This window comes from Peromyscus californicus, unplaced genomic scaffold (assembly GCF_007827085.1).
Source record: "Peromyscus californicus insignis strain IS unplaced genomic scaffold, ASM782708v3 Scaffold_5__1_contigs__length_169319896, whole genome shotgun sequence".
Taxonomy (NCBI): Eukaryota; Metazoa; Chordata; class Mammalia; order Rodentia; family Cricetidae; genus Peromyscus; species Peromyscus californicus.
In genome coordinates, this window is record NW_026294573.1 from 156115374 (window position 1) to 156140966 (window position 25593).

Consider the following 25593-nt stretch of genomic DNA (forward strand, 5'->3'; position numbering starts at 1 on the left):
TCAGAAACTGGTTATTTAAACTACAGAAATTTATATTCTGACAGTTTTGAAGGCTGCAAGTCTAAGAATCAAGGCATAGGAATTGCTAGTTCTAGGCAGGAGCCTCTTCCTAGCTTGTGGATACTGAATTTTTGCACTGCTTTTTGAGCGGCTACTGAACAGCTTTGGATTTCTCTTGCTACAAAGACACTAATGCCACCCTGAAAATCTCACCCTTAGGAAGACTTATTAGTAATGATCTCTTAGTCTCCAAAGAGCATAAGAGGGGAGGGAGTTGGAGCTTAGAGTTTCAAAAGGTTAGTTTTGGGGAAGCCAGCATACAATATTACTATTACCACAACTATCTGGGTAATTTTGTAAACACATTTTAATATATTAGTTTAGATGTTTTAAAAAGACCAATAAGACTATTGACTCTAAATTTTTGATTAATAGTTGTGTTTTTCACAGTGAGATTTTTCATTTGTTTGAATTTGCTGGGATTCAAATATTAAAGTATTAACAAATTAGCAAACATTTCAGTTAGCCATAAAAATATTTTGGTTTTTGTTGCCTGATATTCTAAAATTAAAAAAAAACCAACAACAATTATACTACTGTTTCCCAAATTTCAGAGAGAAAACTGTTATAAATGTAGACCTTTGCCTTTATTTTTTTTGTTGTAAAAACATCTGATAGATGTAAAATTTATACACAATTCAGTCTTTTGATTTGAGTTGTAATATATAAAGCTGTGCAACTGTCATCATCATAATCAAACACAGAGCACTAAATGTCGGTGCTTATGTCCGAGCCCTCAGGAGCACATCCGCAATTGAGGTGAGAACGTGACCTGCAGGGTGGTGCTTTTCAGTCTCAGTCCTCGCGTGCCCAGTCACCCTGCGAACAATGAACAGCACAGTGAAAATAATGATGTTTCTTTTTCCCCAAACATTGCTGAAAAGGAGATTGATGGTGAAAAAGTCTTTTTTATTACTGCTGGATCTTTTTGAAATTTCTGCTCATTAAAAACCAGAGTACAAATAACCTTTAAGATGCTACTGGTCACTTACTGCATACTGTTCACTTAGCAGTTATTAGGTGACCAAGAACATCATGCTTCTTATTTCAGTCTGACTTCAATTTCCATGTCTTTTGACTATAAAAAGACAGTTCTCAAAAAAGGATCAATTACTGCACGTCTGTCTGCCGTTTTGGAGAAAAGCCTCAAAGCTCTTTACCTCAAGTCAGTGTTCAAACCAGGTTGGCAAGCTCTGAGGCAGATTTTGTGTACTTGCTAGTTCAGTGGAAATAACTTGTATTTCACTGTGGAGTAATATTTCCATGCCAGCAATCTTCCGACAAATTTAGGTTAGCCACATAGATTTGTAGGACAGATATTATGGTGTAATGTAATATTATTGAATAAGTTTTAATACATTTTAGAAAATTAACTATCAATTCAGGAATGGACTAAGGGATGAGGGGCAAGTATTTGATGGTGAAAAGAATAATTTATTAGGCCACAGCTTATTGGATTTAAAGTATGTGACATTTATGGAAAACAACATGCTATTTTTCATATATACAGGATAAATTAAAAATATGTGCTATTTTGTTGTAATATAGTAAATATTTAAGAAAACAAAAGTTTTTAAAATCAATGATGGCAGTAAACTGTTTTTCTTTCTTCTTTTGCAGCCCCTGTGAGATAGGGCAGTGCTTTGGATTGAACCCAGGCCCTGTGCATGCTAAATAAGTGCCTCAGCACTGAGTTTTGTCCTCAGATGTAACTGAATGAGTTTTAAATGAATAATCCTACTCAATGGTCATGGATAATTACAACTTTCAATTGTTAGATCTCCTTTGAGCTAACAGTCCATCAAAGCTTCTATATCAGTTGTATTACCTCTTTTTTGTAATTTTCCAAAACCAGATTTGGTTATTTTTCCTTTCAAATGCTTATAACATACAAACATCTACCTTCTGCATTTTCTACATTAAAACATGTAGTTAAAATATGCTCCAAGGACAGTTAATCCTCTTATGATAAATGACACTGCTCATAGCATACATGGCACAGCAATATGACAGGTAAAGCAAAGGCCTTTTGAAAGTTTGTATCCTGTAACTACAAACAGCAAGTACAGATTGTATTTAAACACACACTTGGCACACAGCAGAATGATTTTCAGTCTTATACTCTTCTGTTTTGCCAAAGAGCATACATAATAATATGTAATATAAAAAATGTCCTGGAAGAGTGGCACCAAGACTGTTTTCCATTTTGCCATCAATTTTAAAGGTAGCATTCCAAGCAACGGTTTTCATCAAGACATCCACATCTGTATGAGTGCATACTCTGCTCTCACTTCACTCTCTCCCACTGCTTTTCCTTGTCCCTCCCCCTCTACAGTTCTTTCTTCCCCTTAGTCCTTCTGTTTTCCTATTACATGTATTCTATTACTTTATTTCTTGACCCCTGTAAGAGCTCTTCATTACCCTCATCTTGATACATGGCCTATAAATATACATGCACACACATAAACATATATATGTATATATAGTTTCACATTTAGGTCTTGCATGTGAGAGGGAATATGATATTTTTCTTCAAGTCTGTCCTATTTTGCTTAACAATGATTCTAATCACACCTATTTCACCACAAATGTCATTTTTTCTTTCTTTAGTTGTATAAAATTCCACTGTGTTTATGTACCACATTTTCTTCATCCTTTATCTGTTGATGGGCAATTAGACTGGTTCCATTTCCTAGTTATAGTGAATAATGCAGCAATAATCACCTCTATGGTATGTTCATTTAGAGTCCTTTGGGTATAGATCCAGGAGTGCATAGCTGTGTTATGTGGCAAGCATCTCTATGATTGACTTCCAAAGTGCTTGCATGAGATTACATTCCCTACCATCAGTAACGTAAAGGTTCCTCTTTCCAGCATCCTTCTCTTTCCCACATCACCAGCGTTTTATTTTCTTGAGGATCACATTCTGACTGGGGTGGTATGGACTAGCAAAGTAGTTTTAATTTGTAATTACTTGAAGGTGAAGATGTTGAACACATTTTCAGGTACGTATTGGCTGTTTAGCCCATTTATTGATTGGATGATTTGAATTTTTTGGTGCTAAACTTTTGTTCTTCATTTATCTTTCATCTTAACCTCCTGCCTAATATGTAGTCGGCAATGCTTTTATTTTCTAGTTTATAAGCTTTCACTCACTTTGATGGTTGTCTTTGGCTGCGATGAAGCTTAATTTCACATAATTCCTTTTTATTAATAAACCTTGGCATTATTTCTTGTGTTATCGGAGTCTTTCAGAAATCCTTGCCTTTATACCTTGAGATGAGTTAGCTATGTTTTCCTTTGGAAGTTTTAGAGTTGTAGATCCTACATTAAGGTCTTGATCCATTTTTTAATTGTTTTCGTGTACGGTAGTTGATGTCGACATACTTTTTTCTACATTTGTAAACCAAATTTCTACAGCATCATTTGTTAAAGGGGCTGTTTCTTCTCTAATGTTTATTCTTGAGAGCTTTCTCAATTGTTAGGTGGTTCTAGCTCTGTGGACTTACTTCTGAGTCCTCTGTCCTGTTCCTTTAGTCTCCATGTTTATTTTTATGCCAGTGCTATGCTGTTTTGTTACTAGGCTCCGTAATGTAAATAGACATCAGGTATTATGCTACTTGCATTTTTCCTGCTAAGGACTGCTTTAACTATTAATAGCCTTTTGTGCTTCCATATGCATTTTAGGATTGATTCTAGTTCTATGAGAAAGTCATTGGGATTTGATGGGGGTTGCATTGAATCTGTAGACTGCTTTTGGTAGTATAGTCATTTTTCACAGTATTAGTTCTTCCAATCCTTGAGCATGGATGGTCTTTCGATCTTCTAGTGTCTTCAACCATTTCTTTAGTATCTTAGTTTTAATTGTATAGGTATTTATACAATTAAACCTGATTCACATTAATTTTTATTCCCTACTATATCACAGACTTTAAAAACTGTCTTATATTTGTGTGCATGCATATATTTATGTGGAGGTCCAGGAACAACTTGTGAGTCAACTCTCTTCTTCCACTATGTAAATCCCAAGGATCAAGCTCAGGTACTCAGGTTTAGCACCAAGTGCCTTTACTAGCTGACTCATCTCACCATCTCAGCAATGAGAATTTTAATTCTCACCTTCACTAGGATAGTGCTTGTGATCTGATTAAGTGAACCTGAAGTCATACATATTCATTTATAGACATCATATATATTGAAATATAAAGAAATGTTTGTTATAACAAAAAAAAATTCAACAAGAATACACTGGAGGGGCTGGGGCAATGGGCTTGGCAGTTAAGAGCACTAGCTGCTCTTCCAGAGTCCCTGGGCTCAATTCCTAGCACCCACATGGCAGCTCACAACCTTCTGTAACTCTAATTCCAGGGCATGTAATACCCTTTTCTGATCTCCATGGGTACCAGGCACACACAGGGTGCACAGACATACATGTAGGCTAAACATTCATATACATAAAATTAAAATATAAGAAATAATATACTGGAAACATCCACTTAAGCTCCAGCAGCCCTTAAATCTATTTTTGTGGTGGATAAAATGGAAAACCAGATTGTGGTCACTTACTGAAGCTGGTGCTATTGAGACCCATCTCTTGTCCCTAACAGTATGGCTACTGGGCAGCAGAAAAAGATTTCCAGCAAAAGGAAATTCTACAGATAATTAGGACCACCTTATCATTCCCATTCTTCATCCTCTTCTAGCATGATATGCCCATATATGGTAGCTCAGATGACTTATCCAGACTTCTTGATAAAGTCTGCCAACTGAATTACCAGTGTTGCAACTTAGCTTTTACCCCACTATATGTCCATTTCTCATTATTTGTCATAGAATTTATTTTACTTGTCTTATAATAATATTAACCTAAAGACACTTAGCATTAGCCCCATCAATGATATGTAAATGGTACTAGAGGAGGTTGAACTGCCCTGTATTCCCAGACACCTTGACAAAATGTGAGGCGTTAAGCTGTTTTCCTTGAAAACATTCAGGACCTTGCCCCATGTACACGTGTATTGGGATTCCCAAGGATAACAATGAGTTATCTTTACTAGTTATTACCCAAATTATTCAACTAGTCCTTTGAATCTGACACTCTCAGTTTGGGAGCTCAGCAGTCTTGAAGAGTAAATCATGGCTTCAGGAATTTGGTTAGTTGTACGTATAACTTGCAAGTTGGGATGTAAGTACATACTAGAACCCAAGTTCATAGCACAGCATGTAAGTTCAAAGATCACTAAGTTTAGTTGAGGCACTTTTAAGTCAAGAATTTAGATCCAAAGATAAATTGCTAGATAGAGAATTATTGGAGAATCCCCTAGATTCAGAAAACAAAATGATTCCTAAAACTTCTGGTATTTCAGTGAATGTATGAATTATCTAACACTGCCCCTCCAACCAATGGGTGGTTGATACTGTTTTTAATCATACCATGATCTATATTCCTATTATGAACTTAAGCATTCCATTCCCCTTTCTCACAGATAGGGGAGCCCAGTACTCTGTCAACAAGCAGAAATGGTGTACTCAGGATTACATATGTGGTAATAATTCAGCAGGGTTCATGGGATGTTTGCCTCCATAGAGCACACCAAGTGTTCCAAAGCCTCCCTGGAACATCCTCCATATTATAGCACCTGTGTTGATAAATCTAAGCCAACCCAATTCAGAGCTTACCACCAGACAGAAAATTTATGAATGCATGAAATTGAAAGTGTCAGGCATTGGTTCAGATAAGAATTAGACTGTCAGCTACCATTTGAATTCATGGATTATATTTAATTGAATATCATAGAAAAAACACAAAAATTGCATATAATACCTTCCATCTGACATATCCAAATTCACATGAACAGACCTTAACCCAAAGCAGAAATTATGTTTACTTGACATTGAAGCAGTAGCAAAAGTAGTCAAAAGGATGAGCTACATTACACTGCAATGACAAACTACAAGCCTTAAACATCATTTACACTAAAATCTTCCTGAACAGAACCAGATGTATAGCCTACCCAACCACAACTGAATCACAAAAATAGACCAAGACTTGATAGGACAAACAGCACTAATGACATTTGTGATCTGGGGTGGCAGAAATTGCTCTACCAAAAAAAGAAGTTATATCTGAGGTGAAAACAGGCAAGTTAGTAAGACAGCTATATAGAAACTCTGGCAGAGATGTAAAGGCTCTACTCAGGGCAGATACTTAAAAACTTGAAGTTTCACAAAGCAGTGATAGGAACAAAGCTGAAGTAAACTGCAGAGCTCTGGGCCAGCCATTGCTTCCTAAATGTGAATATAAACTCCTATCATCCAGTGCTCCCGTTTAAAAGGTGGGTCTTAGCAGAGGGGAGCTGGGTAGGAGAGGGTGTGCTTAGTACATGAGGCTGACCTGGGGCCTGAAAATATGTATGGTTAAGAAGTTGCCAAGTTATAGAGATTCTCTTCTCTGATAACATGCTGAACAGCCAAATTCTAAGCTATAATGACTCAATTATGCTATTTTCCAGAACACAATTAAAAGAGCATTTGGAGAGAAGTACAGCCAACAGAATATCAGTTTGCAATGTCTTTATATATAATACAGACACATGAAGAAAACCATAAAGATCAACACCAGAAGGTGACGTCACACACTGTCAGCAGTGTATTAGTAAAGTCAAGAACACTTAACATGTTAATTCCTCTGGACCCAACTGTAAGTGGTGTCCCTTTTCATCTGTCTAGATGCCATTCTCATTCCCGAGTGGATAAGTGAGAACCCGAGTGTTTTAAACTACCAACACACTGTAGAAAAATGACTCAATCTGGCCATACAATAAAGAACGAGAATTTTCTAATAATATAGATGATTTTAAAATAAAACAGGAAATTTCTGAGCAAGATGCCTCCTGTCTGTATAGTATCAGGAGACACAAGAACATATTTATGAAATTCTCAAGTATCTGCCTGCTGCTTTGCAGAGTCACCCACAGCAACGCATAGACTGAGAGCTACAGTTCAGCCTGATTTCCAGTCACTAACTGGTTTTATCTCATAAACTAGTAGTTTATAGTTTACTGTACCTATAAGGAAGTTGTTTTCTTAGAGAGTGGTTAGCTTGTACTTCTCCACATTGTTTCAAATAAACTCAGTCCCTTTGGGGAGAGCTTTGGGCCTGGCTCCATGCAAACTCAAAAGATTCTACTTCAGGTGCTTGATGAAGACAGGAAACCTTGGTCTGGGTCTTCTAGGTCTACCTCTCCCAGGAGGTAACTTCTGATTTGACCTGGTAAACGTTAGTAACTAGACTCCTAATTAATACTTTTGATGTCATGAATGGAAGCTGGATGGATGGAGTCCCCTCCCTTCTTAGCTGTGGTTACCATAATATAGCCTAGGAAGTTTCAGAAGTGATGCATAACCCTAACATCTTGTCCACTCTGGTGAGACAACATCCCTTGGTTAGATGCAAAGGGGAGAAGAAAGCTGACTTGCCCACACCCACAACCATCTAGTGGAGTTTCACTGGGCTAAAGTGATGGTGCTGGGAATGCCGTGTCTCTGTACATCACTGAGGGTTTGCTATTGTTACTGAGGTTTGTTGAATAAATACTTCAATTGCTGTATCTAATTAGGACAAGTTCTAGAAGTTTTAAAACACTTTTACCATCAGGATTATTTTTCTGGGAAGCAGGTCAGTAGACCCCTTGTTGCCATTCAAATGTGGAGCCTCCAATGTGACCTAGGTTGGCTTTTGGGTTCCTCTACTTGAGTCTCCTGGTAGTAACTGTATGTCATCATGCTTAGCTTTGGCATTTTAATGATTTGGGGCGTTATTTTCCTAGTTGATACTCTAGTGGCTATACTATGCATCTGAGCACTAATCATCTTCAGTTTGATACTAATATGATACTATAATGTGAACAAAACATACACCATAGCTACCAAGCTCCTGGTGTTTTCTGCTATCTTCTATGGTATAAATTCAACATGAGTAATTTATGTCAGTTAGTCAAAATTCTAATCTTTTACATAAAAATTTACCCACATAATTACCTTTTATAGTAAATTATTTCCTTTAGTGGGTTTTTGAGTTGTCAGGTATAATTTCCTGTCTGCCTTAGTTTCTTTAGCAACTTTCTTAAAGCAGGTTGACTGACAATGTAAATTAATCTTCATCAATGTCTTTCAGTTATTTTAATAGAATTCTTTCCAATTGGTATTCTTTATGATAAGGACTTTCTTGTTCCTTCTCAAACTGATCGAAGTTTGGCTGACATTTCTAAGGGTAAAATCTTTTTATCATGATTTTTATTAAAAATTTATCTGTAGGTTAACTATTTAAAATCAAATTTAGCAGGTTTGCAGCTATTCTTTATCTTATTTCCAAGATGCCTATTACATGTGTTGGTGGATCTGATATTGGCCCACAGACTGCAGTATGTAGCTCAGCTATAAGAATAACACAAGACCTTCCCTTTAGGAATAAAGATTATTTGTGTTCTATTTACTTTTTAAAATTTAATTTACTAATGATATGAGTTTTCAAATGTGTTGTATTTTTTTCTTCTCAGAAATGGCAGAGGGATGGAGACATCTATTTTCTAATGTAAGAGGTGACGACAGTGAGGTAGCAGTACAAGACATGTCTGGAAGTGAAGTGAGTGTGTCCAGTTGCAAAGTCACTCTTCAAGCAGTGACTCAAAGTGTGAATGACGGTAGGACTGCAGTGCTCTTCTAGATCAGACAATATTTATAAAACTATAAATGTCACCTTTAATGAAATAAATGCACCAGAAAGACGAAACTGTGTCATGTGGAGATAGCTATACCTGCTTTTTGAATGACAACACATTTTTTGGTTTTAATCATATAGACTTTAAATATTTTTGGCTACATCTTATAGACACTTTAAAAGAACAGAGCTACATCAACTAAAAGACAACCCATAAATATAATTAGTTCTGCACTAGCACAAGATTTACAACAATGATTACTTTCTCTCATTTCTCTCCTATAGTCAAATTCTAACCTTCCAAGTCTGCAAATAAATGAATGTGTAATTACCAACAAGGTACATACAGCACAGCGACAAGAAAAAGTCCTTTAAGTCTAGTTATTATGATAGGTCCTTCTAATATATATATAGTTATCAATAGTTTATTATAAAAAATCTACACATACAATTATTTCATCAAGTCTCTTAAAATATATTCATAATGAAATGTGTAGAAAGAGACATTTCAAAGTCATAGCAGTTGCTACTGTTACAGTATTTAATCATTTTTACAATAGGTCTGTTGGTCCATTTCAATTAAATTGGTTCCTACCAACATCACATTCTTTCTGAATTTCACTTAGAGCACAAACAAGTTGCTTAATTTTTCCTTCCATTACTTTTTTGTTCTTGGATGTTTCTTCCAGAAGTCCTCGCATTTCTTCTTCAACTTGTTGAACCTAAACCAATGTATACATTTTACATTTTAATTTTCTAAAAAAAAAAATATAAGTGCATTTTGAAAAGTCAATGATGTATTTTATGTACTCTATAATTTGTGATTATTTAAATGAAGTTAGTAAGATGCAACTTTTTTCAAATGATAAAATGGAAAACTATATAAAGTACTTTCATGTGTGTTACCTATTTAATCCTCCGAACATTCTCCTGAAAAAGATAGAGCAATGTGTTTTAACTGCATTTTGAGCTTAGAAAATGTGAAATTCCTGTTTTACAGAGAGAACAGAAACCCAGTCTTCTGACTGCCCTGAGCTGCCTATCAATGCTGAGTTCAACTTAAACACCCATCCCTTAAAGATTTCCAACTCACACAACTTCCCATCCAAAGCAATCCTTCAATTTGGTCCCTCCAGAATGTGTATAAGTTCTGTCTTTCACATTTAAAATAAAATTTTATCATTCACTCTTAGCTCACATTCCCCTAGGACTGCATATTACAGACTTCTGCTTGGTATTACAGACTTCTGCTTGGTACTTCTACGTATCTCAACATGTCCAACACAGCTACTATGACCACCTTTTTCCACCACTTCATTCCTCATCCTCTTAATACAGATCTCCTAATTTCTTTCCCCTTAGAAAATGACTTTTCCTAATTTATTTTTAAGTTTTAGATTTATTTTATTATTTTATGTGTTTGAGTGTTTTGTCTGCATATATGTATATTTACCACAATCATGCCTAATACCCATGGAGGTCAGAAGAGGGCACTGATCCCTTGGGACTAGAGTTACAGCTGGTTGTGAGGTACCATGTGGGTGCTGGGGATCAAGATTGGGTTGAGCCTAGTGCTCTCAACTTCAGAGCCAACTCTTCAGCCCCAACTTTTCCTAATTTAAATTGTTACCTGTCTGTGATGCCTCAGGATCTGTACATTTCCTGTGCCTGATTATTTTAAGCTCTGGTTCTATTTTTCTAGCTTTTTTTTTTTTAAATTTAATTTTGTTGCTTTAGTACACAAGACAAATTTATGCCGTTAGAGCAGACTGTGGATGACTTATATTTCCAGTTGGATGGAAGGACCCACTTAATTTTATAAGGAGCCAACCGGTGAATCCAGTCTATCAGAATCAGGTAGAATTTAGCATCCATGTCCTTTCTGTTCATTTCAGAGGCTTGGGAAGAGCAACTGCTTTCTTAGTTAAATGGTTGAGATCTTCGGGATGATCAGGAGCAAGGCCTTTGGACTTAAGAATTCTCAAGAACTTATTACATCATGAAACAGACTTGTGCAGCACCAGGGAGTCCCTCAGGATCTTCCTGAAAAGAGAGGCTTGTAACTTCTAATACAACACAAACTTGAACATCTGATAAACCTCAGGTAGCTAGACTCTCCTGAGTTTTCCTGTCTGTCAAAAACCAACATAAGAAAGCATTTCTTCAACTCTTTACCAAATCATGTTGGTAGCAGGTCCAACATTATACTCAGTACTTTCAGCCAAAAGCCGAGTTCATGTTTTATTTGGTATTGTCCACAGTACTTTAGTATCATGTTAAATAAAATGCTGGAAATTGCCACTTACTCCAAGTAAAATAACTTGGTCATTATGTCCTTAACTACTAATTATATAAGACCGTTCTCTCTCTTTAGAGTCCTAAGGGTAATTCTTCTTTAATCACATTCTAATTGAGAATGACTCTGCCTCTGTCTCTAAGACTTACTTATGTGTGCATGTGTTGGTACGTGTCTGTATGAGTATGAGAATGTATGTTGAGGTCAGATTAGGGCACTGGATACCTCAGACCTGGAATTACTGGCATTTAGAGGCTGTGGCAATCTGGCTTTTGTTGTGTGGGTGATAGTATGTGAACTCTGGGCCTCATGATTGCTCAGTGCTCTTTTTTTTTTTTTTTTTGGTTTTTCGAGACAGGGTTTCTCTGTGTAGCTTTGCGCCTTTCCTGGAACTCACTTGGTAGTCCAGGCTGTCCTCGAACTCACAGAGATCCACCTGGCTCTGCCTCCCGAGTGCTGGGATTAAAGGCGTGCGCCACCACCGCCCGGCTGCTCAGTGCTCTTAACGAGCCATCTTTTCAGCCCCTCTCCCTACTTTTGGAGAGATGTCTTTCTGTTTAGCCCAGTCTGGCATGAACATTTCATCTTCTTGCTTCATCCTGAGTAGAGATTATATGATAAGCATGCACCACCGTGCTTTCTGTTCTGGAATGCTTTTTGGTTACTCATTTCTGAATTTTAGATACCTTAGTTTTTGTTTGTTTTTTCATTACTACTTGAAAAATAATGAAAAGTTCCTAAGTAACTTTGAATCTCGTGTATCTCAACAGAGCAGTCATATCAGAATATTTGTGTGATTGTTAAAATACCTTGGTCTGACTCTGAGGTAAAAAGTATCTGATGTCTGATTTGGCACCATCAGAAACTCATTCTTATCAAAATGACAGAGCTGACTGACGTCAGTCCCAATGAATAGGGAAGTGATCACTGAGAACTTTCTCAAGGCAGTGGTAGACTGCATTATATTTTTCCCTTGCCATGACCAAAGGGATATTCATGGAGACTGCCAGGATTGTGGACAGATGCAAACGGAGATCTAACTACTCATTTCACTGGAGTTATTACCTATGAATGACCCAAGTGTTGCCTAGATTCATGATAGCTTTGAAAACATGTTCTTTAATAGTTATATCATTAAAATGTGCAGTCTCTTCTCTTTTAATTTCCAAAAATATAATTTGTTTAACCGTAACTATTTAATATTGATTATTAAAGTAAATCTTAACTCACAGTACCTTTAAATTTGCACAATCAATATATTTCTGCTTCTCATTTGTTAGTTGTGTTATCTCAGCTTGATGAGCTGCAACAATTGCATCAACTTGTTTTTTAAAGGCATCGTCCATGCTTTGAAGCTTTTCTACTGCATCCCTTTAAAAAAAAAAAAAGGCAGAAAACACCCCTATGTATATGGATATACAGAGAAATTAAGTGGGCTTTTTCTTGGGTGCAGTGAGAAGCTATCTGCAGACTGTTATTAATTAATAACACTCTGCATCTTGAAATCAAAACCAGCATTAAATTGTAATACCTATTTTTCATGGAGATTTCAATTTTACAAAGTGTTTTAAAAATAGATTTATAAGTTACAAGGGTAAATCCTTATTTCCTACTGAGTATTTTTTACAATGAAACCAAAACTGGCAGTTAGCTACACATTTTCCTTGATCTCTTTTAAAATCATTTCTATTCCTCAGTTTGTGCAGGATAATAGCAGTTTAAATCTACATTGCTCTTGGCAGTCAAGTGACTGGTCTGAGTTTCATTTATATCAAGCAAGATTTTATTCAGATAGTGCCAGTAATGTTAGCAATAAAATGCTCATATAGAAATTACTATGTTTCAGGCACTATTCTATAAGGAGAAATATATATATACACACACACACACATATATGTATATATATTCATTTCAAGTTATTAAGGGGAAATTAATATTACTATTTTATAAATGGTATGAAAATAACTTCTTAGCAAATTAATCAGGCCCTCTATACCTTTGGCATCTTTTTCTTTCTTTACATGTATTTCATTCATGCCAGCGTAGTATGCATGTTTAAAGAGATCCCACACTGGGGGGTAGGGGGTGGTACATGCCTTTAATCCCAGAACTCATGAGTCAGAGGCAGGCGGATCTCTGTGAGTTCGAGGCCAGCCTGGTCTACAGAGTGAATTCCAGGAAAGGCGCAAAGCTACACAGAGAAACCCTGTCTTGAAAAACCAAATAAATAAATAAATAAATAAAGGGATCCCACATCCTTCATGACTTAATGCTTACTTTTGTAGCTCAAGACTTTTGTCTCTCTCTGCTTTAAGTTTCTTTTCCTTGTTTTCAAATTTTTCTTTTACGTCTTTTACTTGTGTTTCAAGATGGTAGAGTAGTTCTCCTTTATCATGCCATTTCTGATTTAGTGTGCTAAAAAGACAAGAAGTAACTTTAAAAGTGAGGAACATGGAATCATTAATCTAGAACTTTCTCAGTGGCAAGTATTAATTATACTATACCTGTAAGCTTTTCTGATTTCTTCCAGTTCAAGCTCCTTTGTTTTCAACTGTTGTTTTAGTTTTTCCTTTCTCTCATTGTGTCTTTCTAATTTTTCAATCACATTATCTAGTTGTGAACATTTTTCACTAAGTTGTTCTTGAGTACATTTTTCTACAAAAGCGATCTTTTCTTGTAGTAATTTGATTTGTTCATCTTTTTCTTGTAAACACTTTTAAAAAGAGCATAATTTATTTTAGATGTTGCATATGGTACAAATTAAGACCTAAAAGGATACTGAACATAAAATATTAACTTTTCTTGTGATTCCTAATCTTTTACTGATACCTCACATTTTGTTATTTCAAAGGCAGTAATAAGCCAGGCATGGTGCCACAGGCCTTTAATCCCAGACCTCAAGGCAGTGGCAGGCGGATTTCTGTGAGTTTAAGGCCAGCTTGATTCCTAGCCAGCCTGTCTCAGGAAAAAAAAAAGTAAAAACAACAACAACAAAACAACCCCAAAGATTCAAGTTAATAACTATGAGATAGTACTTTTAAGAGCAAGGGTGAGAAACTTCAAAAGGAAACATGATATTCTTTCTCCTTTTAAAATCTACAACAGTTGAGGATTACAGTTATAAATTATTATTTTTCAAATCTGCTCCCCCCCACAAAAAAGGTTAATCTTACATCTTTTAATTGTCTGATGGTTTCAGTTTGGTCCTCAATGATTTTGCATTTTATTCTCAATGCATCACAGTCACTTTCGTGGGCTTTTTTCAGAGATTCATTCTCTATACATAAACTTTCAATTTGGGCTTCTAATTTCCCACGACTCAGAGCTAGTGACGAGCCTAAGAAATAATTACCAGTTAGAAACTATACAACTTGGGGATTTTTGTACTTTATGAAAACCTAACCTAATAAGGTGAAAAACAAAAAATTTATTTATAACCCAAAGCATACAATAATGCAAATCAACAGGAGAGAGAAAGCCTTCTAAATATTTCAGCTATTATAAACCCTACATAGTTAAAAAGCAAACACAATCACATTAGAAATTACTATAGAATAAATAAACAATGCTTTATTTTGACCAATATCTAACTATTCATAATTTTTAAGCTATCTGTAAATGTCAAGACAGAGTATTACTTTTCTTTTGCTACATGACAATCAAAATGGGAACAAGACTAAGGATTTACCTAAAATCTACAGTGGTTTCATTCATGTACAATTTTACTTCTATCCATGCAAAATACTGTTAATGTCACAAATGAGTACTCATTTTAGATGCTTTTACTATTGATATAGAGCAGTATCACCACAGTATCCTGTGAAAATATCTAATTTTAATGTTTTTATATAATCTGTGAAAAATAAGCTCAAACAGAAAACTAAAAGTATCAAAGCTACCGTTCCCTCAGCTGCCTTGAGTGACCCTCTTTCTCGGCCTCCAGAGAAGCAGCAGATATAGGCATGTACCTCTACGCCTGGCCACTTTAACAACTTAACTGCTGCAATGATTTCTTTCTGAGAGGGGTGTGTTCCTGTCTGGCTAGTAAATGCATATGTATTATACCAGATAAAACACTGCTTTTATTTTAGCATTGGGAGGCAGGGAAGCACCTTTTTACTCTAACATCCAGATGTACTGCTTCCTAACAATGGCAATTTTCCATTTAAGAACTCGAGACTTACCCTGATGTGCCAGTTCGTGGCCCCATACTTTTCGTTCTGTCCTTAAACCATAAATCAGCGACTCCTTGGCTGCTAGCTCAGAAATAAGCTGGGTTTTCTCATGCTTAAGAATTTCTATTTGAATGCTCTTCTGCTTGTCATCTTCAATCAAAATTTCAAGAGTGTTGATTTGATTCTGTAAACCCCCGAAACACAAAACCACCAATTATTTCACTTAATTATAAACATTAAAATTATATACACTATAAATTTTTATTAAAGTACCTTCTTTACATCTTATGAAAAAGTGCTCTTTAAGCAAATAAAAAGTAAAGATTACCAAAATTTATACCAAAAGTTTTAAGACACACCCTATAAAATAAAATGCCAACATCTAAAGGGCTACTTCCTAAAGCTAAGGTTTACTGCATAACTGTTAAGAGAAAAACTGAACCTATAATTGTCAAAATTTCTCATGAAATATTTAAATTAACAGTCTATAGCTTCCTTTCCAGAAGTTGATTTCTTAGGTAAAATAGCACAAATATTAATGTAAATGAATTTAAAAGCTATTGCGGTGAAGTGTATCTGAAACTACCACTACTATGCAATTAATAGCAGTAATACAAGTGGCATTTCTCAAACCTTAACACCTTTTGAGTATCACTTTACCAATTTGTGTTATATCACTGTACAACTGGTACACCTTTACAAGAATAATTTACTTAAGTAATTTATTTACATATTTTTATTTATTATTGAGACAGAGTCTCACTATGTTGACCTGATAGATTTAGAACTCAAATGTAGACCAGGAGGGACTCCATTCAGAGATCCCTTTGCCTGCCTCTGCCTTCCAAGAGCTGTGGCTGAAGGTGCTGGCATACTTGGATACTTTGATGAAAGCAATATCATCTCTGAACTCATTAATTTCATTAGGTATACTTTCATCATGAACATCACAATGAATGATTAATATAGTCTCCAAGTTAGTCCTGAGTACTCCTAAAATCCACTGCTCACACTTGAGGTGATGCCAAAGCTCCAAGGAAATGACACTGCAGACTCTTGCCTGTAAATTGGCTGCTGCTTCTTGTTTCAATTTGGAGACCTCCGAGAGTTTTGTCTTTTGTTCTTTCACCATACAGGTCAGATCTTTAATTAAACAGGAGGATTCATTTTCTTTGCGTTGAGCCCAAATAAGAGCATGCTTGCTCTTGGCTAACTCAGTTGCAACATCTTCAAAACCATCTTGAACCTGTATTTCAAAATCATATAAACAGCATCTTCCCAAACAGAAAATATTGCTTCTAGAAACAGTTTACATTTTTCATTTTAAAACCTTGAGTTTTAGCAAAACAAAATTCAAAGGTAGTTTGTTTCAATCTACTAATTCCCAGAAGATAAAACACAGACCCAAGGAGTTTGCTACTCATTTGTCTAGTTACCCAGGGAGTTAACTAGTGAATGTAAGAACCAAGATTCATTTGTACAACAGCCATTCACTGAGCAATTGCTATATGTCAGCCACTGTTTGGCACTACAGTGTACCAATGGACAAAGCAGACTAATCTGTCTTCTAGTAGTTAGGGACTAATAAGATACCAATAGGAAGAAACTATGCATAATGAAACTATATAGAAAGCATAAGCTTAGAGGGATGTACAGTATTATAAGAGGAACATTCAACTTTTAAATGACACTGCTATTGAGAGGTTAGCAGGAGATAACAAAGGATGTAAGTATGTATGTAGGGAAGGTGTTCTAGGCAGGAAGGTGCTTCAAGGAATAGCCCAAGGGCTGGTGATGTGAGTGGCATGGGTGAAGGGGAGGATGACAGAGTATGCAATCAGCTAGAATACAGAGAGTTCTGATTGTCATTCTGAATAAAATAGAGGGGCAAAAGAGTTGAGGAGTAGCATAACATCTAACTTACATTTTAATACAAAGGTGGAAAGAAAGACTATATTCTAAAAATAACATTACAAAAAAGCTCTTGAGATACTACTGGTTATGGAATATCAGAGAAAGAGGAGTCAATGTTGGCATTAATTTTTGGCATAAGCATCTAGAAGGCTGGGAATAGCATTAATGGAGATGGAAAGACTGCTGAAGTAAACGTGGAGGAATTTCAGTTCAATAGAAATGCTAATTAAGCATTGGCCTAGAAGTGAGGGTATGGGGGGTGGGGGTGGGATAGGAGAACTGTCAGCTTTGCTGGCCCCTGCAGTACAAGTTCAGGTTACCCATTCATATTCTGATTCTCACTTTATCTCACCACTTACTACCATAATTATTTTTCCAACAGCAATAAAAAAAGTTATTATTGACATGAGGAAATGCAAGCTCTAAAAATTCAATTTTTTAAACATTATACAGTCATCTAAATAGGGGTAGGATTCTAAAATGTGGTACTCTTATCAATGGAGCTATATTATCAATTCTTACATCTTTAAATCTTCTGGCTTCAACAGTTAAAGCAATACGGAATTCGTTTTCTAAATCCAAATACTGCTGGTTTAATATATCAATTTTTTCTTGGTATTCTTTTACTTCTTGCTCATGCTTTCTTTCTTCTTTGGACATTTCTTTAGCCAATGCCTCCTGGAGCTCAGCATCACTGAAAAACTCCCTAGTTTCAATTTCTTTCCTGGAATGAAAACCAAAGCAATGCAGTTCATGTCCATAAAAATTCAAAGGTCTTTAAATAGTTACCTTTAACATTTTGTATCACCTAAGGTTAATGGAAGATCAGTTCTTTGCTTTAAAACAGAGAAATGTCGAGAAAGTTAATAGTGTACTGCTTTAGAGAATAAATACTGATTAATTTTACAAATAGTTATTTGGAAGTTAATTAGCATAGCTTCCTCTCTGTATGATGAGCAATTTTTGTCAAGCTTGAAGAAATATAGAAATTATTGGAAGACTCTTCTTTTCATGCTGACACTAAAGTCACACATTTGTTTTTTAGCTCCTAGCTATTTCTATGGGACTGAATCTAACCAAGGCACAAACATGGTATTTTCTATGAATTAATTCTGATTTCAATATTTTTTTCACTACATCGATTGGTTGATAGATTACATGTAGGTGCGTCATGCATAGCAGTCAGAGGACAACCTGCAGAAGTTGGTTTTCCTTCTATCATGTAGATCCCAGGAACTACATTTGTCAGGCGTTCTAAGCCATCTTGCTGGCCCTCTATGAGTTAATTCTGTTAGACTTCACTAATGGTCAGTCGCTGGGTGGGAAGGAGCAGGGACAGAACCAGAAACTTCCTTTTATACTTTTGAATGTCAGTATTGTCTTCATACATGTTTCATTCACCTGTGTTCCTGTTCTTTCAATGCCAGAAGTTCATGAAGTTGCTGCACTTGCTCCTTTTCTTGGTGAAGAGAAGTTCTTAGTAAGTTTATTTCTCGATCAGCAGCCGAGGCTTTGAGCTCCACCTCTTGGATAAGTCTCATCTGAGTGAAGCACAGTCACACAATTATCCTCGTGCTTCTGTGTCTTAAAGTCAGTTAGCAGTCTCATTTGAGTAAGGTGCGCATGGCTCCAGCACTCACACAATCATCTCCCTGCTTCCACTTTACATCTGGTCAGTTTGTTTAAAGGCCAAGGGCAGTTCCCTTAGTTTAAAAGAAAAGCCACAGGGCAGGCAAACTGTAGACATTGTCAGCTGTCTGGAGGAGGAAGATGGAGAAGAGGAAGAGAAAAAAAAACCATGCCTTTTTGATTTAGGCATGGAAGAGAAGAGAAGTAAGCATGCTGCCAGCCACATGGTGAGTGACAGAGAGCTTTGGGGCGTGCTGAAGTTCAGCATGTTAGGGAGAGCACGACAAAAAAAAAAAAAGACCAGAAAGAAAAGAAAAGATGGCAGACCTAAGAGCTTACAGACCTAAGTGCCTTATGGCCAACCCAGTAACTACCCCTGATTGTATTGTATTTTATGCCAGCTCCTCTAAACATTGCCTAAATGGTATGACCTAAAACTGAGCTGTTTTCAAACTTTACTGACATAAGAATGATACTGTTAGACAAAGTTGAAGCATCAAATATACTGGCATCAATCACTATTGATTTGCATCACATTTTTTTGACAGGGTTCCATGTCAAAAGCATGAAAGTGAAAATCCTTCAAGTACCCCACAGATTGGAAAGCTATCCCTCAAAAATATAAGCCTAACTACCTGCAGTATTTCTACCAACTCTTAGGAATGCTTTACGTAAGTGCTGGTAGAATAAAGACACAATCCACAGGCTGTACAATTGCTCTATTAAAAACAACAGTGACTTAATTTCTGCATAGAGCCTGGCATCTTTGGAGCTTACTATGTATGTAATTAGTTTTAGGGAGGAAGCCATCAATCTGTTCATCCACAACCCTGATCCATTCAGATACCTGTGCCTGCTGCTGCTGTGCTTTCTGCTTCTCCATTTTTTCCAAGGCCTTTTCCAGGGTTCTCAAGTGTCTGAGGTGCTCTTCCTGTTGACCTCGTGCCTTCATTAATTCAATAGTTAGTTTTTTAACTTCATTTTGAAGTCTGTGAACTATCATTTCAAGTTGAGCCTTGGAATGTCTCTCCTTAAAAATAACATCCTTTAGCCTAAAGCATAAGTTATATATGCAATGGTAAGAATGTTACATGTACAAAAATAATGAAAGTTGTAATCAATGTTAAGGCTTAAAATACTGATCAGTATCTGAATATACGCATTTGTCCTGATCTTAAAACTAATGTTTTACTGTAAGGAAAAAACATTCATCATAAATTAAAGAAACTTAGATAAACTTTTATTATTCCACAGCAATATTTTACCCCAAGTGTGTTTCAGCTTAGGGCTAGATGTGAACTTTTTAAAGCATTCAGTATTGACTAAGATATGGTCACTGCCCACAAGGAGCTCAGTATCAGGAGATACAAATATATATATAGATAGATAGATATAGATAGATAGATAGAGCCAGAATCAAGAAGATATTAATACCAACTGGCTTTGAGATATAAGAAAGAAATGGCAGAACAATTATTTCTAGTTTTGGTAGCTGGCAGAATATTAATGGCACACCATTTACTAAGGCAAAAGACTACAGAAGCAAGATGCTTCTTTCTCAGGATGGGCTAACCTGAAAACACTTATGAGAAATACAGAAATACAGCACTTCTGGTAACCATTAGATCAACAAGTCTATTGTCCAAGGAGGTCAAAACAACGAAGATACTATACTAAATGAGATTCCCTTGTTGACCTAACATTATTCATAGGATGGCACCTAGTCATCAGACTTCATATTAAGGGCAATGAATACAAGGTACACAAAAGAATATCAAGAGCTGTGAGGTATTAATCTCAAGATACCAAACAAATATGGGTGTAGATAAAAGTAGAACCAGAACAACCGAGACTTACTTCTCAAGAGAGCAATGAACATGGACAGTGGACAACAGGTACAAAAATAGATTGTATAAAAGCTAAAGAGGAAGTGTGTTCCAAACACCCCAAATTCAATGGACTCTGGAGAGCAGTTGAGAAATAGTTTTAATATACCACAATTAATACTTATACTATGAAATAAAGCAAAAATTAATCACAAATAGCCCAAAACAAGAGATTAAGAATGCCAAACTAGGCATGGTGGTGCACACCTGTAATTCCAAGCACCTGGGAGGCAGAGACAGGTGGCGCTCTTTTGAGTTCAAGGCCAGACTGCTCTACTTAATGATTTCCAGGCCAGCCAGAGCTACATAGTGAGATGCTGCCTCAAAAACTCAATACAACACAACAAAAAGAATGCCAAAACTAAAAGGAATTTCAATTATAATGCAAAAGGAAATACAATTTAATAAAACAACTCCTAAAACAAGCTTTGCTTCATTCTGAAGAGAAATCCTGTCTTCTACAGTCTCCCTGTGACTCATCCTGAGGTCTCTATAAACCTGTCATGTAACAGGGCCCCCCCCCCCCTTTTTTTTAAGGATGTCTGAGCCCTATTCCCTTTCCATGCCATTCTCTCATTTCCTGACATGGATTTTTCTTCCATCTATTCAGACAGTGATCCCTCAAACACAAAGAAGGCAGGATGTTGATAGAAGCAATCACATAAGAGCAGAATACACGAAAATGTATAGTTATGGTGATTCTCACAGTAAACACATTCAGTGTACATGTTTAGCATGATTTCTTGTTTCACATCACACAGGTACAACCTATAAAAGAAGCAGGTAGGACAGGTTTTGTTTGTTTGTTTGTTTCTTTAAGCATCACTATTATACAGCCAAATGTCTAAAATAAATTAGGGATCAGGATGGAAACTGTGTACCTCAATTTAATATTCAGAGGAGATCTTCTAAGAGGAATTATCCTCTCTACAGACACAAAACTGAACTAGCAGCAACTTCTAAATCCTACTTATGGCCAATAGCAAGTCTGGAGACCTAGTGTTCTTTTAGAGATAAGAAAAATATACAGCTCAAAAAGAACTCTTAGAAAGAAATTTAATAACTATTTGGAGGGATAACTTCAGAATTAACTATAGAAATCAAAGGAGGGGGTTACTATAATGTATTTTCACATAATGGAATAAGATAGATTTTATATTAAAGAAAGTACTGGAGTGAAAAAAAAACTCTCAGGCAAATAGGAGACTGAATAGACAAGAAATAATAAGAAAAGAATTAAGAAACTTGGGCTATGTGGTACCAAAGCTAACAGAAAATGAGTACATGATAAGAGATTAGGATTCATAAACCTTAAAGAGAAATTTGCCAATGCCAGCCCCTTACAAACATGGCACTCTACAAAGAATGTCACCCCCTACTCCACCCTGTCTTATCTTATTACTTATAAAACTCATCCACTTGACACTTCCCCGTACAAGTGGTCAACTACATGTACTCCAAATTCCCCATTTTTTTTAACAAGAAAGCACTAAATCCTCAAATGACATGAAAGTCACATATATTCATTTTCCCCTCTAACTTTTCCTGTGCCAAGTCCAGTAATCTTGATGTTCTGAGGGACACCTCTGGGTCATATTTTGCCTTACCTGTTTGTAGTGATGAGAGCCAGGCTGTGAACATCTTTTTTCTCACTCGCTTGCTTATGCAGCTCATCGATATAATCTATAAGTTTCTTTTCAGCTTGCTCAGCTTTCCACCTCATCTCTCTCTCTTGGTCTAACTGTTCCAAGAGGGACTTTAAAAAAAAAAAAAAAAAAAAGTAATGCTTCATGAATTTGGAAAAAGTTACCTAACTTCTCACTGCCTCAGTCTTTTCATTTATTGTATAATAATAATTATTATATTGTAATTATTATAAATTACCTACTGTAAAAAGCTACAGCGAGAATTAAATTAATGGACTTAAAGCACAAAGAACAGTGCAGAATAGTGCTGGGTGCATAACCAGAATGTTAGCTGCTACTGTCATGACAATTATAGAAGGCAATCCAACTATTAGAGTATACTTTTTACAGTGCATAGTAGAATAACCAGTACTCCAACATGTAAAATGTGGACAAGTTAACTAATACATTCAGCAAGTCTTGAATTTTTAAAATTACTTGAGCATCTCTAAATTCTTTTCCAAAACTGGGTTTCAGGACAACTAACAAGATAGTTATACAGAATACTTCTTTGAGAAAACATGGAGATTTCTTTTGATATTTGAAAGGATACAGCATCTCCCTCAAATTAGGAACTATTTCTTTGTGAAATAGGAACTGGAACATTCCTAATGGTTTCTCCTTCTACAAGAATGTAACATCATTTCAACTGATCTGATCTTTAGAAAATGTAAAAGCAGTAATATTACACAAAGTCTGGAAATCAAGAAGGGTAAAAGTAGCCAATTCCCATCTCTGATAAAACTACAAACATTTATTGTTCATAAAAAAAATGGTTAACTTTCTAGGACTTTGTATTTAAAATTAAGATTATTAAGTTTTTCTTAACTTTCTAAACTGTACCCGGTAAGTGTTGTCATCCGAGATACTTTTGTCTACTTTAATTATGTCAGTCTTCTGCTCGTCTGAGTCTCTTAAAATATTACAGTTTACTAGAGACGATCTTACGTATAAATCTTTAAGGTAAGGCTGTCTCATTTTGCGATTACAACTGCAAAGATAAAACGCAGAAAATAATCCAAAGTACAGTTTATAATGCTTTCCAATACAATTATCCATAGCTATACATGTAAGTAATATTTTTAAAAAACATATTCAGGGGCTGAAGAGATGGCTCAGTAGTTAAGAGCATTGGCTCCCCTTGCAGAGAACCCTGATTCAATTCCCAGTACCCATGCAGCAGCGCCAAACATTTGCAACCATAGTCGCAGGGGATCTGATGCCCACTTCTGTTCCTTAGTGGGCATCAGGACATGGTACAGACATACATGCAGGTAAAACACCAATACCTATACAATAAATATTTTTTAACAAAAAATGTATTAAGTAATAGTTACTTGGACAAGCTAATTTATAAATTTTATAATGGATATGCTTTGCTGACTCACTATTTAGTCAATATTTTTTAAAAAGATGATTTTATATGTGTAGTGTTCAACATATTCAAAATGAAAACAGACTATGATCATATAATACAAAAATTTGAAAACATGATTTAAATACCCTATGGAACTTAAAAGTTCAAAATTGATACAATATAACAGAATAAACAGATTCTATCAGAAGCCAGAGTAATAAGAAGTATATCCTTATTATTAAGAGGACTGAGTGAGTTTTATACACGAAAGTACAATTGGATCACTATGAAGAATTGAAATAACAAAGAGGACATTTAAAAAACAGAATGGCGCAGGCAAAAGGTGTAGTCTTTTCTGAATAACTATCATGGTTGATACCCCTGCTATGAAAACACAGACATCAGATTTCTACATCCTTATGTCAAAAACATAATCATTTCATTTGCCACTGATCCTAGCTTAGTTGGTACTGTTTAGCTAGGCCTTGGCCTCCCAGCTAGATTTGCCTACAATATAGAGTAGAAATTAGTCAGGAAAACTCAAGTGTATCAGCCTTACTTCCCACTGTAAGTAATACAGTGGCATTTTGGTATTATACATTAATTTCTCAACTTTGGTAATGACACAGGGAAAGCAATCTTTTATATGAATATACATTTAAGTTTCTGCAGGGATTGGTTCCAGAACTACCCACAAACACCAAAATATCTAAATGCTCAAGTACATTACATAAAAAGGCATAGCATTTTTATATATAACATGCATATGAGTATACATTAAATTGTCTAACTTTAATATCCAATACAATATCCACTATAATACCTAATATAATCAATTCATTATACTATATTATTTAGGAAATAAATGACGAGAAAAAAGTTTGTGAATGTTCAATCAGGAGCAGTAATTTTAAACCTAGTGAATGGTTCATGTCAGTAGAGATGTAATTCTTTTGTTTGATTTTATTTGTTCACTAGTGGGTTGAATCCATGGATGAAGAAACTGTAGGATACGAGGGGCAAATAGTTTACCGAACCTTAAGTGTCTAGGCTGAAAAGAAAAAAATGTCTGGTGTCAGTAAACTGACAGGTTTATCATCATGAAACAGTAAGAAGCCAGTCAGTTACTCTGGCCTGTGTACCTTATTTGGATTACTAAGACCAAAGGATGTACCTTACAAAAGCACCATTGCTTTTATTGTGGTGCTTAATAGTTTGAATAGTTCTGGCATAATACGGGATTTTTGTTCTTCTAGGAGCTTTTCGGATGTACTCTTTTCTGTTTCCGTAGTCACTTTCAGAAGTTATATCTGTGTCTCTTTTTGGGCTGTCTTTCTCGGGAACATTATCTATTATAGAATTAGAAGTCTAAGAATATAAAAAAAGAAACAAAGAAATAAAGTCTGTTAAAAGTTCTGCTCAGTATAATTAAAATTTAAGCCTTCTTAAATATTAAGACATTTTATAAGATTAAAGATTTATAAATTACATATCTTTAAAACTGAAGGCAAGTAATCCAGCTCTCAAATAGACGAAAAAAAAAAAAAAAGAACTTTCAGTTGCTCAAATCTCTTACAGACAATTATAAACTCTGGGAAAATGATAAAGAAATAAAACAAAAACAAAAGATAAAATTATTTAAAGATATTAGAAGTGAAAAAAAGGTAAGACTAGTCTAGATGGAAGCTGATAATTGCAAAACGGACCAGAATGAGACCATGTTTTAATCTAAGATTATCAGTTTTCTACAGAGAAACTGCAACAGCCAGGTATAAAAAGTAAAGACTTTTGGGCTGAAAGCCAGAGGTAATAAAAGGCAATTTCTAAAAACAAATGAAATATAAACTGATACTTAATAGACAAAATTAGAGT

General features: G+C 35.6%; 1 protein-coding gene across 7 annotated transcripts in view; it reads right to left on the reverse strand.

Annotated features, from left to right (window-relative positions):
• Positions 1 to 625: 625 nt before the first annotated feature.
• Lrrcc1 (leucine rich repeat and coiled-coil centrosomal protein 1) overlaps positions 626 to 25593 on the reverse strand; it is a 31951-nt gene continuing 6983 nt past the window's right edge. For 2 of the 7 annotated variants that reach the window (XM_052718402.1, XM_052718397.1), the window contains 13 exons: positions 24896 to 25089; positions 23208 to 23355; positions 22287 to 22435; positions 19641 to 19845; positions 18566 to 18705; positions 17687 to 17888; positions 16311 to 16496; positions 15260 to 15434; positions 14249 to 14412; positions 13580 to 13788; positions 13353 to 13490; positions 12311 to 12446; positions 5816 to 9501 (listed from right to left, as the gene is read on the reverse strand). In XM_052718402.1, coding sequence (XP_052574362.1) covers positions 9355 to 9501; positions 12311 to 12446; positions 13353 to 13490; positions 13580 to 13788; positions 14249 to 14412; positions 15260 to 15434; positions 16311 to 16496; positions 17687 to 17888; positions 18566 to 18705; positions 19641 to 19845; positions 22287 to 22435; positions 23208 to 23355; positions 24896 to 25089 — 2193 coding nt within the window. In that variant the 3' untranslated portion in view covers positions 5816 to 9354. Of the gene's footprint in view, positions 880 to 5815; positions 9502 to 9685; positions 9710 to 10466; positions 10823 to 11472; positions 11675 to 12310; positions 12447 to 13352; positions 13491 to 13579; positions 13789 to 14248; positions 14413 to 15259; positions 15435 to 16310; positions 16497 to 17686; positions 17889 to 18565; positions 18706 to 19640; positions 19846 to 22286; positions 22436 to 23207; positions 23356 to 24895; positions 25090 to 25593 lie in introns of those variants that run through there. The other 5 variants (XR_008213949.1, XM_052718400.1, XM_052718399.1 and 2 more) reach the window with 5 other exon arrangements.